Below are 15,767 nucleotides of genomic sequence, written 5' to 3' on the forward strand. Positions count from 1 at the left end.
TCTTATCCATTGGATCTGAAAAGGCACAACTATCCTCCACCGGGATAGTGGTACGCTTAGCTAAAGTAGAAACTGCTCCCTCCACCTTAGGGACCGTCTGCCATAAGTCTCGTGTGGTGGCGTCTATAGGAAACATTTTCCTAAATATGGGAGGAGGGGAAAAGGGCACACCAGGTCTATCCCACTCCTTGCTAATAATCTCTGTAAGCCTTTTAGGTATAGGAAACACGTCAGTACACACCGGTACCGCATAGTATCTATCCAACCTACATAATTTTTCTGGAATTGCAACCGTGTTACAATCATTCAGAGCCGCTAATACCTCCCCTAACAATATGCGGAGGTTCTCAAGCTTAAATTTAAAATTAGAAATCTCTGAATCCAGTCTCCCTGGATCAGATCCGTCACCCACAGAATGAAGCTCTCCGTCTTCACGTTCTGCAAACTGTGACGCAGTATCTGACATGGCTCTCACCTCATCCGCGCGCTCTGTCCTTAACCCAGAGCTATCGCGCTTGCCTCTTAATTCTGGCAATTTAGATAATACTTCTGTCATAACAGTAGCCATGTCTTGCAAAGTGATTTGTAAGGGCCTCCCTGATGTACTTGGCGCCACAAAATCACGCACCTCCTGAGCGGGAGGCGAAGGTACTGACACGTGAGGAGAGTTAGTCGGCATAACTTCCCCCTCGTTGTCTGGTGATAATTTCTTTACATGTAAAGATTGACTTTTATTTAAAGTAGCATCAATGCAATTAGTACATAAATTTCTATTGGGCTCCACATTGGCCTTTAAACATAGTGAACAAAGAGATTCATCTGTGTCAGACATGTTTAAACAGACTAGCAATGAGACTAGCAAGCTTGGAAATACTTTTCTAAATAAATTTACAAGCAATATAAAAAACGCTACTGTGTCTTTAAGAAGCACAAAAAGCTGTCACAGTTGAAATAACAATGAACCAAAATAGTTATAGCAACCAATTTTTCACAGTAAATGTATTAAGTTAGCAAAGGATTGCACCCACCAGCAAATGGATGATTAACCCCTTAATACCCAAAAACGGATTAACAATTTAATAATTAACGTTTTTTTTACAGTCAAAACACACTGTCACAGGTCTGCTGTGACTGATTACCTCCCTCAAAATGAATTTTGAAGACCCCTGAGCTCTCTAGAGACGATCTGGATCATGGAAGATTAAGTAGACAGATTGTGACTGAATTTTTACTGCGCAAAAAAAGCGCTAAAATAGGCCCCTCCCACTCATATTACAACAGTGGGGAAGCTCAGAAAACTGTTTCTATGCAGAAAACAAAGATGGCCATGTGGTAAAAATCATGCCCCAATAAGTTTTATCACCAAGTACCTCACAAAAAACGATTAACATGCCAGTAAACGTTTTAAATATACATTTGAAAAGTTATGAATTGTTATTAATAAGCCTGCTACCAGTCGCTTTTACTGCAGTTAAGGCTCATACATTATTTCAGTATTAACAGTATTTTCAGAGTCAATTCCATTCCTTAGAAAAATACATTCAGTGTACACACACTCATCAGCCTAATACCAGTCGCTATCACTGCATTTAAGGCTGAACTTACTTTACATTGGTATCAGCAGTATTTTCTCAGTCAATTCCATTCCTCAGAAAAATAATTACTGCACATACCTCTTTTGCAGGGGGGCCCTGCATGCTATTCCCCTTCTCTGAAGTTACCTCACTCCTCAGATGAGAACAGCCAGTGGATCTTAGTTACATCTGCTAAGATCATAGAAAACGCAGGCAGATTCTTCTTCTAATGCTGCCTGAGAATAAACAGCACACTCCGGTGCCATTTAAAATAACAAACTTTTGATTGTAGAAATAAAAAACACCACAGACCTCTCACAGCGACCTATCTAGTTAGGCTGCAAGAGAATGACTGAATATGACATGTGAGGGGAGGAGCTATGTAGCAGCTCTGCTGGGTGATCCTCTTGCAGCTTCCTGTAAGGAAGAGATATATTCCATAAGTAAAGGATGACCCGTGGACTGACTACACTTAACAAGAGAAATTAACCCAATAAGTGCCAACTTTCTGCTCCCAAACAGAAAACAAAAACAGCACTTGCCTCCATAACAAACTGCCCGGCAGCAGGGCAGCTCACAAAGTTTGAAAGGCATTACTCAACTTGGACCTGTGGAAACAAAAAAGACTGAGTAAACCTACTCAGGCTTTTAAAGAAGGGCAGCACAAACTACTTGGGAGGCACAGTGGGGATTATTCCCCACAAGTTCCCAAATGATTAAAAGCCACCACTGCTCTACTGAAGAGACTGACATGGACCACGGCTAAACCCCAAAAGACCAGAGCAAACTTGCTCTGCCTAAAAAAAAATAAACTCTTGATTGAAGAATCAGACACCTAACTTTAACCCTCCTTGCAACTGATGCAAGCAAAGATAATGACTGGGGGTTATTATCCCCCAGTCATTTTTGCTTTGCTGTGGTGCTCTTTGACTCCTCCTGCTGGTCAGGTGTGATATTCCCAACAGTAATTATGATGATCTGTGGACTCACTGTGTTATTAGAAATACACGTAGATCTGACTCATGGCAAATATAGGTAAATACATATATTTAAAACTTTATATTAATACATAAAGCGCCAAACATAGCTGAGAGTGTATTAAACAATGATACATACTTACCGAAAGACACCCAACCACATATAGCAGACAGCCAAACCAATACTAAAAAATATTAGCAGAGGTAATGGTATAAGAGTATATCACCCATCTGAAAAGGGAGGTAGGAGATGAATCCCTACAACCGATAACAGAGAACCCTTCAAAAGATTTCCCATGAGTGAAACCATAAAAATCAACAGGCAACACTATCTTCACATCCCTCGGACAAACATTGGAACTCAGAGGAATTGGGCTTCAGAATGCTTGGAAGCGCTTATCATAGAAGAAATCATAAAAATCAAGCACAAACTTACTTCACCACCTCCATAGGAGGCAAAGTTTGTAAAACTGAAGTATCTGTGTGGTGGGAGTCATATTTATAGGCAAGTTTGGGAAACTTTGCCCCCTCCTGGTAAAACTGTATATCCCATACGTCACTAGCTCATGGACTCTTGCCATTTACATGAAAGAAAGGCCAAAAGCCGCAAGCTTCCAAAAACAGATGACCAGAAAACCAGCCTCAAGAAAGGGAAAAAAAGAGGCACAAATAACCCCGACCCTTTAAGGAAGTGGTACCGTAGCCAATGGATGCAAAAGGACAATCCAAGAAAAAATACCAATAGAGGAGACGAGTAATCGCCACCTAAACCTGGTACCACAGATTTTCAAGGAGTCATCTGAACTTCCAACCCTGTTGGGAAGGAGAAAATGCTAGTTCCCGAACCAAAGTCAGGAACCCCCCAAAGTAAGCCTTAGCAGGATTCGAGCTCGGTAACCCCGCCAGCCAACCGGAATAGGACATTGAGGACTGAGCACAATCCCTTCTGATGCCCAACCCAAAGGAATAAACGAGGATCAGCCTGACGCCAAAGAATGAAAGGACTCCTTCCAGAGTAAGCAACTCAGCACCCCAACCGGGCCAGCCAGTTACAACGGCACCACGTGGTAGATACGAAACTCAAGGAATAGGAACAACTAGTGCCCGATCAGGACCAGCCTGATACATAGGGCACCCTAGATCTTGTCCAAAGCCACAAAAAAGTCAAAGCCCTAGTAGGGAAAGGCAAAATAAACAGACATAATGTTGAAACATTATTTATTTAACTTCCGCGGAAAGTGCCAAAGCGACCACAAAATTGCTAGTATCAAATCCTAGAAAAAATGTTTTCCAAAAGGAAAAACTATAACAGACATGAGCTTTTTCAAAATATAATAAAATACATCCTAACCGGATCAAAGTAAATGAGGGCAGTCCCCTGCAGGCGAACGCCCAAGAAGAATGGACAAACTAACAGGACCAGACGGTCAGGGACCCAATTCTTCCAAAGCTCAAAACTGGAATAAAATACCTCAAAAAAAGAAAAAATGGAGTCAAGGAGATTGACTTCATCCCCCTTCGTCTAACCCTGCTTGCCGTCTGGAAGACAGAGGATCCATCGACTTATCACGACTGGGATCCTCCAGCCCTGCTAAAATATGCCAGCAGGACATGAAGACGTGCCAGTCTATAACGAAAGGCAGGACTTACCTCCACCGGTGCAACTGATGACCCTGGCCCCGAGGGTTGGACCCCTGAAGCCTCAGAGGAAAACGCTTCCCCAGAGAGCTGATATGATCCAGACGATCCAATGTCTGACGAGCCCTGGTTAACGGAACACGGACGCATCTTCCACCTGGAAGATGCAAATGCACCAACACCATTGATATGGTCATGCGGAACTGTGCCGTAACCTCTGGATGAAACAAGGCACCTTCCGGAGAAGGGGTAACGGCATTTGAGACACCTGTTGCGTAGCAAGAGAAGGTTCTAGGTTGTGCGCCTCTCAGGATATGGGATCCTCAGGGGCGGATGGCTCAGCGGACTCTAAAGTTCCCCAAATCTGGAGACAAGAGCACTCTAAAGCGACATTCGGAACATAACTGATGGGCATGGATTACCCAGGCCATTTCATACTCTTCACAAGAAGAAGAATCTGAATCAGAGATGTCCGTCTCCACAAAATCAGAATCCTCCATAACTTATTTAAATTATGGATAAAAAAACGGCACCTTACACCCCTAATGGCTGGGGCACTCGCCACCTCCTATGACCCAGACGAAACAGACTCTCTCCGTCGCCACCCGGTCAGGAATACGGAAATGGAGAACAGAAAACGTGACCGCGTCCGGTCACAAGGTGTACCGTGCAGGCCAAAGAAAAGCGCGCCAGTCTACAAGGACTGTGCGGGCCTGACAAAAAGGCCAGTATTTTCCGAAATAGCCACAAGACAAAGCATCACTACACATTAGCAGGCAGAATCACATAAACATGATTGTGTGTGTGAATGATTAAAGTCTCCCCTGTTCAATAACCCCCCTCAGGAGATATTAACCCTTGATTGCATAAAGATAAAAGAAGTCCCACTGAGAACCTCTCTTCTATTACATTACATTTTCATATTGAAAGTAACATAAAAAGATCTTACCGGAATCTACGCCGTGGAACAGGAACACGGCCCTTCAAGTGTGACAGATAGTAAAGCAGGCAGTGAAACTCGTCAACGCCGATTGCCTAAGGAGCTGTTAATATGAGTCGGGATGGTTTTGCAGAAAGACTCTTCATGCATCTCTGGACTCTTTCATCCAAGCTCTCACTGAGAGGCTGACAGGACTACTTAAAACTCCAGTCCCATTCCGAAGAGTACTACCCTCCATAAGAGACTATTGAATCTTCTGACACTTCTCTGCAAACCTCCTGTGACAAAAGGCAAAGAATGACTGGGGGATGAGGGAAGTGGGGGAGGTATTTAAGCTTTTGGCTGGGGTGTCTTTGCCTCCTCATGGTGGCCAGGTTCTGTATTTCCCAAAAGTAATGAATGCAGCTGTGGACTCTCCCCGTTTAAAAAGAAAACAGAATTTATGTTTACCTGATAAATTACTTTCTCCAACGGTGTGTCCGGTCCACGGCGTCATCCTTACTTGTGGGATATTCTCTTCCCCAACAGGAAATGGCAAAGAGCCCAGCAAAGCTGGTCACATGATCCCTCCTAGGCTCCGCCTACCCCAGTCATTCGACCGACGTAAAGGAGGAATATTTGCATAGGAGAAACCATATGATACCGTGGTGACTGTAGTTAAAGAAAATAAATTATCAGACCTGATTAAAAAACCAGGGCGGGCCGTGGACCGGACACACCGTTGGAGAAAGTAATTTATCAGGTAAACATAAATTCTGTTTTCTCCAACATAGGTGTGTCCGGTCCACGGCGTCATCCTTACTTGTGGGAACCAATACCAAAGCTTTAGGACACGGATGAAGGGAGGGAGCAAATCAGGTCACCTAAATGGAAGGCACCACGGTTTGCAAAACCTTTCTCCCAAAAATAGCCTCAGAAGAAGCAAAAGTATCAAACTTGTAAAATTTGGTAAAAGTGTGCAGTGAAGACCAAGTCGCTGCCCTACATATCTGATCAACAGAAGCCTCGTTCTTGAAGGCCCATGTGGAAGCCACAGCCCTAGTGGAATGAGCTGTGATTCTTTCAGGAGGCTGCCGTCCGGCAGTCTCATAAGCCAATCTGATGATGCTTTTAATCCAAAAAGAGAGAGAGGTAGAAGTTGCTTTTTGACCTCTCCTTTTACCAGAATAAACAACAAACAAGGAAGATGTTTGTCTAAAATCCTTTGTAGCATCTAAATAGAATTTTAGAGCGCGAACAACATCCAAATTGTGCAACAAACGTTCCTTCTTTGAAACTGGATTCGGACACAAAGAAGGCACGACTATCTCCTGGTTAATGTTTTTGTTAGAAACAACTTTCGGAAGAAAACCAGGTTTAGTACGTAAAACCACCTTATCTGCATGGAAAACCAGATAAGGAGGAGAACACTGCAGAGCAGATAATTCTGAAACTCTTCTAGCAGAAGAAATTGCAACCAAAAACAAAACTTTCCAAGATAATAACTTAATATCAACGGAATGCAAGGGTTCAAACGGAACCCCCTGAAGAACTGAAAGAACTAAGTTGAGACTCCAAGGAGGAGTCAAAGGTTTGTAAACACTAAAAAACTCTAAGCCATCTCCGTGGAGATGTTGCCTGTACAACGGCAAAGAGAATGACTGGGGTAGGCGGAGCCTAGGAGGGATCATGTGACCAGCTTTGCTGGGCTCTTTGCCATTTCCTGTTGGGGAAGAGAATATCCCACAAGTAAGGATGACGCCGTGGACCGGACACACCTATGTTGGAGAAAAACAACAACTTGGATGGTGTTAGATAAAACAATTGTAATAACCCATTTATAAACCTTGATAAAGAAATTAATCTAAGATTTATGACAATAGTTTCAAAAATTGTCTAAATGGTCTAAGTACAACATTTTGCTTGAGAGGTGCTTAACTCAACTTACAATTTATTTTGTCCATTAACGTCTTATAGCACACCTAATAATTACCGGTGGGTTGTCCAGCAACCAAACTTTCACCAATTGCCTAATTTGGAGGAGCCAAACCAGATTTGTTACTCGAGTAGATAACCCTAGCAATCATTTTAAGTGAAGTAAGGGTTTGAAGAGGTAAATTACAGGAAAAAGGGGCAAAATAATGAAAGTATATTGCAAAGTTGTTTTACTATATATAATTAAACATGGTGCATGCCAATATAAGATTGTTTCATTTTCCTTTAAATAAATTCCATATCTACAAAAACAGAATTTATGTTTACCTGATAAATTACTTTCTCCAACGGTGTGTCCGGTCCACGGCGTCATCCTTACTTGTGGGATATTCTCTTCCCCAACAGGAAATGGCAAAGAGCCCAGCAAAGCTGGTCACATGATCCCTCCTAGGCTCCGCCTTCCCCAGTCATTCGACCGACGTAAAGGAGGAATATTTGCATAGGAGAAACCATATGATACCGTGGTGACTGTAGTTAAAGAAAATAAATTATCAGACCTGATTAAAAAACCAGGGCGGGCCGTGGACCGGACACACCGTTGGAGAAAGTAATTTATCAGGTAAACATAAATTCTGTTTTCTCCAACATAGGTGTGTCCGGTCCACGGCGTCATCCTTACTTGTGGGAACCAATACCAAAGCTTTAGGACACGGATGAAGGGAGGGAGCAAATCAGGTCACCTAGATGGAAGGCACCACGGCTTGCAAAACCTTTCTCCCAAAAATAGCCTCAGAAGAAGCAAAAGTATCAAATTTGTAAAATTTAGTAAAAGTGTGCAGTGAAGACCAAGTCGCTGCCTTACATATCTGATCAACAGAAGCCTCGTTCTTGAAGGCCCATGTGGAAGCCACAGCCCTAGTGGAATGAGCTGTGATTCTTTCAGGAGGCTGCCGTCCGGCAGTCTCGTAAGCCAATCTGATGATGCTTTTAAGCCAAAAAGAGAGAGAGGTAGAAGTTGCTTTTTGACCTCTCCTTTTACCAGAATAAACAACAAACAAGGAAGATGTTTGTCTAAAATCCTTTGTAGCATCTAAATAGAATTTTAGAGCACGCACTACATCCAAATTGTGCAACAAACGTTCCTTCTTTGAAACTGGATTCGGACACAAAGAAGGCACGACTATCTCCTGGTTAATGTTTTTGTTAGAAACAACTTTCGGAAGAAAACCAGGTTTAGTACGTAAAACCACCTTATCTGCATGGAACACCAGATAAGGAGGAGAACACTGCAGAGCAGATAATTCTGAAACTCTTCTAGCAGAAGAAATTGCAACCAAAAACAAAACTTTCCAAGATAATAACTTGATATCAACGGAATGTAAGGGTTCAAACGGAACCCCCTGAAGAACTGAAAGAACTAAATTGAGACTCCAAGGAGGAGTCAAAGGTTTGTAAACAGGCTTGATTCTAACCAGAGCCTGAACAAAGGCTTGAACATCTGGCACAGCTGCCAGCTTTTTGTGAAGTAACACAGACAAGGCAGAAATCTGTCCCTTCAAGGAACTTGCAGATAATCCTTTCTCCAAACCTTCTTGAAGAAAGGATAGAATCTTAGGAATTTTTACCTTGTCCCAAGGGAATCCTTTAGATTCACACCAACAGATATATTTTTTCCATATTTTGTGGTAAATTTTTCTAGTTACAGGCTTTCTGGCCTGAACAAGAGTATCAATGACAGAATCTGAGAACCCTCGCTTTGATAAGATCAAGCGTTCAATCTCCAAGCAGTCAGTTGGAGTGAGACCAGATTCGGATGTTCGAACGGACCTTGAACAAGAAGGTCTCGTCTCAAAGGTAGCTTCCATGGTGGAGCCGATGACATATTCACCAGGTCTGCATACCAAGTCCTGCGTGGCCACGCAGGAGCTATCAAGATCACCAATGCCCTCTCCTGATTGATCCTGGCTACCAGCCTGGGGATGAGAGGAAACGGCGGGAATACATAAGCTAGTTTGAAGGTCCAAGGTGCTACTAGTGCATCTACTAGAGTCGCCTTGGGATCCCTGGATCTGGACCCGTAGCAAGGAACCTTGAAGTTCTGACGAGAGGCCATCAGATCCATGTCTGGAATGCCCCACAATTGAGTAATTTGGGCAAAGATTTCCGGATGGAGTTCCCACTCCCCCGGATGAAAAGTCTGACGACTCAGAAAATCCGCTTCCCAATTTTCCACTCCTGGGATGTGGATTGCAGACAAGTGGCAGGAGTGAGTCTCCGCCCATTGAATGATTTTGGACACTTCTTCCATCGCCAGGGAACTCCTTGTTCCCCTCTGATGGTTGATGTATGCAACAGTCGTCATGTTGTCTGATTGAAACCGTATGAACTTGGCCTTTGCTAGCTGAGGCCAAGCCTTGAGAGCATTGAATATCGCTCTCAGTTCCAGAATATTTATCGGGAGAAGAGATTCTTCCCGAGACCAAAGACCCTGAGCTTTCAGGGGTCACCAGACTGGCGTCGGTCGTGACAATGACCCACTCTGGTCTGCGGAAGCTCATCCCCTGTGACAGGTTGTCCAGGGACAGCCACCAACGGAGTGAATCTCTGGTCCTCTGATCTACTTGTATCGTCGGAGACAAGTCTGTATAGTCCCCATTCCACTGACTGAGCATGCACAGTTGTAATGGTCTTAGATGAATTCGCGCAAAAGGAACTATGTCCATTGCCGCTACCATCAAACCTATTACTTCCATGCACTGCGCTATGGAAGGAAGAGGAACAGAATGAAGTATTTGACAAGAGTTTAGAAGTTTTGATTTTCTGGCCTCTGTCAGAAAAATCCTCATTTCTAAGGAGTCTATTATTGTTCCCAAGAAGGGAACCCTTGTTGACGGAGATAGAGAACTTTTTTCTACGTTCACTTTCCACCCGTGAGATCTGAGAAAGGCCAGGACAATGTCCGTGTGAGCCTTTGCTTGAGGAAGGGACGACGCTTGAATCAGAATGTCGTCTAAGTAAGGTACTACTGCAATGCCCCTTGGTCTTAGCACCGCTAGAAGGGACCCTAGTACCTTTGTGAAAATCCTTGGAGCAGTGGCTAATCCGAACGGAAGTGCCACAAACTGGTAATGCTTGTCCAGGAATGCGAACCTTAGGAACCGATGATGTTCCTTGTGGATAGGAATATGTAGATACGCATCCTTTAAATCCACCGTGGTCATGAATTGACCTTCCTGGATGGAAGGAAGAATTGTTCGAATGGTTTCCATTTTGAACGATGGAACCTTGAGAAACTTGTTTAGGATCTTGAGATCTAAGATTGGTCTGAATGTTCCCTCTTTTTTGGGAACTACGAACAGATTGGAGTAGAACCCCATCCCTTGTTCTCCTAATGGAACAGGATGAATCACTCCCATTTTTAACAGGTCTTCTACACAATGTAAGAATGCCTGTCTTTTTATGTGGTCTGAAGACAATTGAGACCTGTGGAACCTCCCCCTTGGGGGAAGCCCCTTGAATTCCAGAAGATAACCTTGGGAGACTATTTCTAGTGCCCAAGGATCCAGAACATCTCTTGCCCAAGCCTGAGCGAAGAGAGAGAGTCTGCCCCCCACCAGATCCGGTCCCGGATCGGGGGCCAACATCTCATGCTGTCTTGGTAGCAGTGGCAGGTTTCTTGGCCTGCTTTCCTTTGTTCCAGCCTTGCATTGGTCTCCAGGCTGGCTTGGCTTGAGAAGTATTACCCTCTTGCTTAGAGGACGTAGCACTTGGGGCTGGTCCGTTTCTGCGAAAGGGACGAAAATTAGGTTTATTTTTGGCCTTGAAAGACCTATCCTGAGGAAGGGCGTGGCCCTTGCCCCCAGTGATATCAGAGATAATCTCTTTCAAGTCAGGGCCAAACAGCGTTTTCCCCTTGAAAGGAATGTTAAGCAATTTGTTCTTGGAAGACGCATCCGCTGACCAAGATTTTAACCAAAGCGTTCTGCGCGCCACAATAGCAAAACCAGAATTTTTCGCCGCTAACCTAGCCAATTGCAAAGTGGCGTCTAGGGTGAAAGAATTAGCCAATTTGAGAGCATGAATTCTGTCCATAATCTCCTCATAAGAAGAAGAATTATTATTGAGCGCCTTTTCTAGCTCATCGAACCAGAAACACGCTGCTGTAGTGACAGGAACAATGCATGAAATTGGTTGTAGAAGGTAACCTTGCTGAACAAACATCTTTTTAAGCAAACCTTCTAATTTTTTATCCATAGGATCTTTGAAAGCACAACTATCTTCTATGGGTATAGTGGTGCGTTTGTTTAGAGTAGAAACCGCCCCCTCGACCTTGGGGACTGTCTGCCATAAGTCCTTTCTGGGATCGACCATAGGAAACAATTTTTTAAATATGGGGGGAGGGACGAAAGGTATACCGGGCCTTTCCCATTCTTTATTTACAATGTCCGCCACCCGCTTGGGTATAGGAAAAGCTTCGGGGGGCCCCGGGACCTCTAGGAACTTGTCCATTTTACATAGTTTCTCTGGAATGACCAAATTCTCACAATCATCCAGAGTGGATAACACCTCCTTAAGCAGAGCGCGGAGATGTTCCAATTTAAATTTAAATGTAATCACATCAGGTTCAGCTTGTTGAGAAATTTTCCCTGAATCTGAAATTTCTCCCTCAGACAAAACCTCCCTGGCCGCCTCAGACTGGTGTAGGGGCCCTTCAGAACCAATATCATCAGCGTCCTCATGCTCTTCAGTATTTTCTAAAACAGAGCAGTCGCGCTTTCGCTGATAAGTGGGCATTTTGGCTAAAATGTTTTTGATAGAATTATCCATTACAGCCGTTAATTGTTGCATAGTAAGGAGTATTGGCGCGCTAGATGTACTAGGGGCCTCCTGTGTGGGCAAGACTGGAGTAGACGAAGGAGGGGATGATGCAGTACCATGCTTACTCCCCTCACTTGAGGAATCATCTTGGGCATCATTTTCTCTAAATTTTGTGTCACATAAATCACATCTATTTAAATGAGAAGGAACCTTGGCTTCCCCACATTCAGAACACAGTCTATCTGGTAGTTCAGACATGTTAAACAGGCAAAAACTTGATAACAAAGTACAAAAAACGTTTTAAAATAAACCGTTACTGTCACTTTAAATTTTAAACTGAACACACTTTATTACTGCAATTGCGAAAAAGTATGAAGGAATTGTTCAAAATTCACCAAAATTTCACCACAGTGTCTTAAAGCCTTAAAAGTATTGCACACCAAATTTGGAAGCTTTAACCCTTAAAATAACGGAACCGGAGCCGTTTTTATATTTAACCCCTTTACAGTCCCTGGTATCTGCTTTGCTGAGACCCAACCAAGCCCAAAGGGGAATATGATACCAAATGACGCCTTCAGAAAGTCTTTTCTATGTATCAGAGCTCCTCACACATGCATCTGCATGTCATGCTTCTCAAAAACAAGTGCGCAATAGAGGCGCGAAAATGAGGCTCTGCCTATGATTAGGGAAAGCCCCTAGAGAATAAGGTGTCCACTACAGTGCCTGCCGGTTATTTTACATAATTCCCAAGATTAAATTAATTCCTCAAGGCTATGGAGTATAAAATATATTTATATATAAATCGATTTAGCCCAGAAAATGTCTACAGTCTTAAAAAGCCCTTGTGAAGCCCTTTTTTTCTTTCTGTAATAAAAATGGCTTACCGGATCCCATAGGGAAAATGACAGCTTCCAGCATTACATCGTCTTGTTAGAATGTGTCATACCTCAAGCAGCAAAAGTCTGCTCACTGTTCCCCCAACTGAAGTTAATTCCTCTCAACAGTCCTGTGTGGAAACAGCCATCGATTTTAGTAACGGTTGCTAAAATCATTTTCCTCTTACAAACAGAAATCTTCATCTCTTTTCTGTTTCAGAGTAAATAGTACATACCAGCACTATTTTAAAATAACAAACTCTTGATTGAATAATAAAAACTACAGTTAAACACTAAAAAACTCTAAGCCATCTCCGTGGAGATGTTGCCTGTACAACGGCAAAGAGAATGACTGGGGAAGGCGGAGCCTAGGAGGGATCATGTGACCAGCTTTGCTGGGCTCTTTGCCATTTCCTGTTGGGGAAGAGAATATCCCACAAGTAAGGATGACGCCATGGACTGGACACACCTATGTTGGAGAAATGTACTTACATTTTATCCCCCAGCTCTTTTTATGTAACCGCTGCAGACATTTTTTTTTTTAGCTTGTGACAATGTCAGGTCAGTGTCAATGTTAAAGGCTTAATACATTGTAGCAAAAAAAGAGTTAATCCACAACCTTTACTACTGCGTGCTGCCGGAATGGAGTTAAGTTACCTTTGACCTTAAAGGTAGCAAAAAGTGGACTTTTCTTAGGACATGCTTTAATAACATTCAGTCATAAAAGGAATATGAACAAATGACAGTTTTTCGGCTATAACAATACTTGCATTAAGAAAAGAAACCACTCCTACCTCTAATTCTACATCTGCTCGCACGTACTGTCTTGTGTTTGGATGATTAAGAAGGTGCAATATTGTGGTGATGAGAGCCTCGTTTATCCTACTTAACTGGCAGTCGATCACGTTTTTTAGAATAGTACTTAGTCCACCTCTGAGCGCTACCACTTCTGGGTTCTGAAGAGCTGGAATAAAAGGAGCTAAACTATAACAATTTCTTGGAAAAAAAAATAAGTTCATTTAAAAAAAAACACACGCAAAAGAAACAAACAAAATAAATTAAATAGTATTGGTATAGTTTTCACTGCATAAAAGTAAAGAGATGCCTCCAGATAATGGAGTATTAAACTAGTAAACTGTCTTTAGAAGTGGACATGTCAACCATTCTGCCCACTCTCTCTAGGATAACAAATAGTACTACATTATACCCCAATAAATTATTATAAGTGAACATTTTATCATGCAAACAAAGCTGAAAGTTTCCATTTGCACTTATATATATATATATATATATAGCATATATATCAAATAAAAAATGTGGTATAACTCAAATAAAAATGTATTGAGGCAACAAGGGGTAAAGTCCATACTGCAAAGTTTGCTACACGTAACTTCAGCATACAGTGATCTATTATTATTATTAATTTTGTGTGCCCTGAGGAATTGGTTACTTACTTTAGGGGGAAAAAAATATCAGGCTTCTCTATGCTTATTTTTCAAGTTCTTGTTTTCATTGTGATAATAATTAAAACTTGTTTGAACAGTTCTCAGAAAAAGACCTACAGGGCCGAATACTAAATTTCCTCATCCTTTGCAAACAATACATACACCAACAACCGAACAAGAGGATATGATCTCAAGCTGGAGGCTAGTAGGTTCAGAAGAAATTTGTGGAAGCACTTCTTTACAGAAATGGTGGTTGATTCATGGAAATGAATTCCAATAGTGGTGGTAGGAACAAATACAGTCAGGAAATAAAACTTCCTGGGATAAGCATAAAGCTATGTAAAAAGTTAAAGTGATGGTAAATCCAAGAATATAAAAAAATACAAAAGATTTACCATCACTAAAAACATAATTTATGCTTACCTGATAAATTCCTTTCTTCTGTTGTGTGATCAGTCCACGGGTCATCATTACTTCTGGGATATAACTCCTCCCCAACAGGAAATGCAAGAGGATTCACCCAGCAGAGCTGCATATAGCTCCTCCCCTCTACGTCACTCCCAGTCATTCGACCAAGAATCAACGAGAAAGGAGAAACCAAGGGTGAAGTGGTGACTGGAGTATAATTTAAAAGATATTTACCTGCCTTAAAACAGGGCGGGCCGTGGACTGATCACACAACAGAAGAAAGGAATTTATCAGGTAAGCATAAATTATGTTTTCTTCTGTTATGTGTGATCAGTCCACGGGTCATCATTACTTCTGGGATACCAATACCAAAGCAAAAGTACACGGATGACGGGAGGGATAGGCAGGCTCATTATACAGAAGGAACCACTGCCTGAAGAACCTTTCTCCCAAAAATAGCCTCCGAAGAAGCAAAAGTGTCAAATTTGTAAAATTTGGAAAAAGTATGAAGCGAAGACCAAGTTGCAGCCTTGCAAATCTGTTCAACAGAGGCCTCATTCTTAAAGGCCCAAGTGGAAGCCACAGCTCTAGTGGAATGAGCTGTAATTCTTTCAGGAGGCTGCTGACCCGCAGTCTCATAGGCTAAACGTATTATGCTACGAAGCCAAAAAGAGAGAGAGGTAGCAGAAGCTTTTTGACCTCTCCTCTGTCCAGAATAAACGACAAACAGGGAAGAAGTTTGGCGAAATTCTTTAGTTGCCTGCAAGTAGAACTTGAGGGCACGAACTACATCCAGATTGTGTAGAAGACGTTCCTTCTTTGAAGAAGGATTTGGACACAAGGATGGAACAACAATCTCTTGATTGATATTTCTGTTAGTGACTACCTTAGGTAAGAACCCAGGTTTAGTACGCAGAACTACCTTGTCTGAGTGAAAGATCAGATAAGGAGAATCACAATGTAAGGCTGATAACTCAGAGACTCTTCGAGCCGAGGAAATAGCCATTAAAAACAGAACTTTCCAAGATAACAATTTTATATCAATGGAATGAAGGGGTTCAAACGGAACACCCTGTAAAACGTTAAGAACTAAGTTTAAACTCCATGGCGGAGCAACAGCTTTAAACACAGGCTTGATCCTAGCTAAAGCCTGACAAAAGGCCTGGACGTCTGGATTT

General features: G+C 42.4%; 1 protein-coding gene across 3 annotated transcripts in view; it reads right to left on the reverse strand.

Annotated features, from left to right (window-relative positions):
* Nucleotides 1-15,767, reverse strand: part of RICTOR (RPTOR independent companion of MTOR complex 2) — a 611,164-nt gene that overhangs the window by 471,163 nt on the left and 124,234 nt on the right. For all 3 annotated transcript variants that reach the window (XM_053701222.1, XM_053701221.1, XM_053701220.1), the window contains exon 5: nt 13,531-13,700. In XM_053701222.1, the coding sequence (XP_053557197.1) occupies nt 13,531-13,700 (170 nt within the window). The remainder of the gene's footprint in view (nt 1-13,530; nt 13,701-15,767) is intronic.

The sequence above is a fragment of the Bombina bombina genome, chromosome 2 (genome assembly GCF_027579735.1).
Source record: "Bombina bombina isolate aBomBom1 chromosome 2, aBomBom1.pri, whole genome shotgun sequence".
Taxonomy (NCBI): domain Eukaryota; kingdom Metazoa; phylum Chordata; class Amphibia; order Anura; family Bombinatoridae; genus Bombina; species Bombina bombina.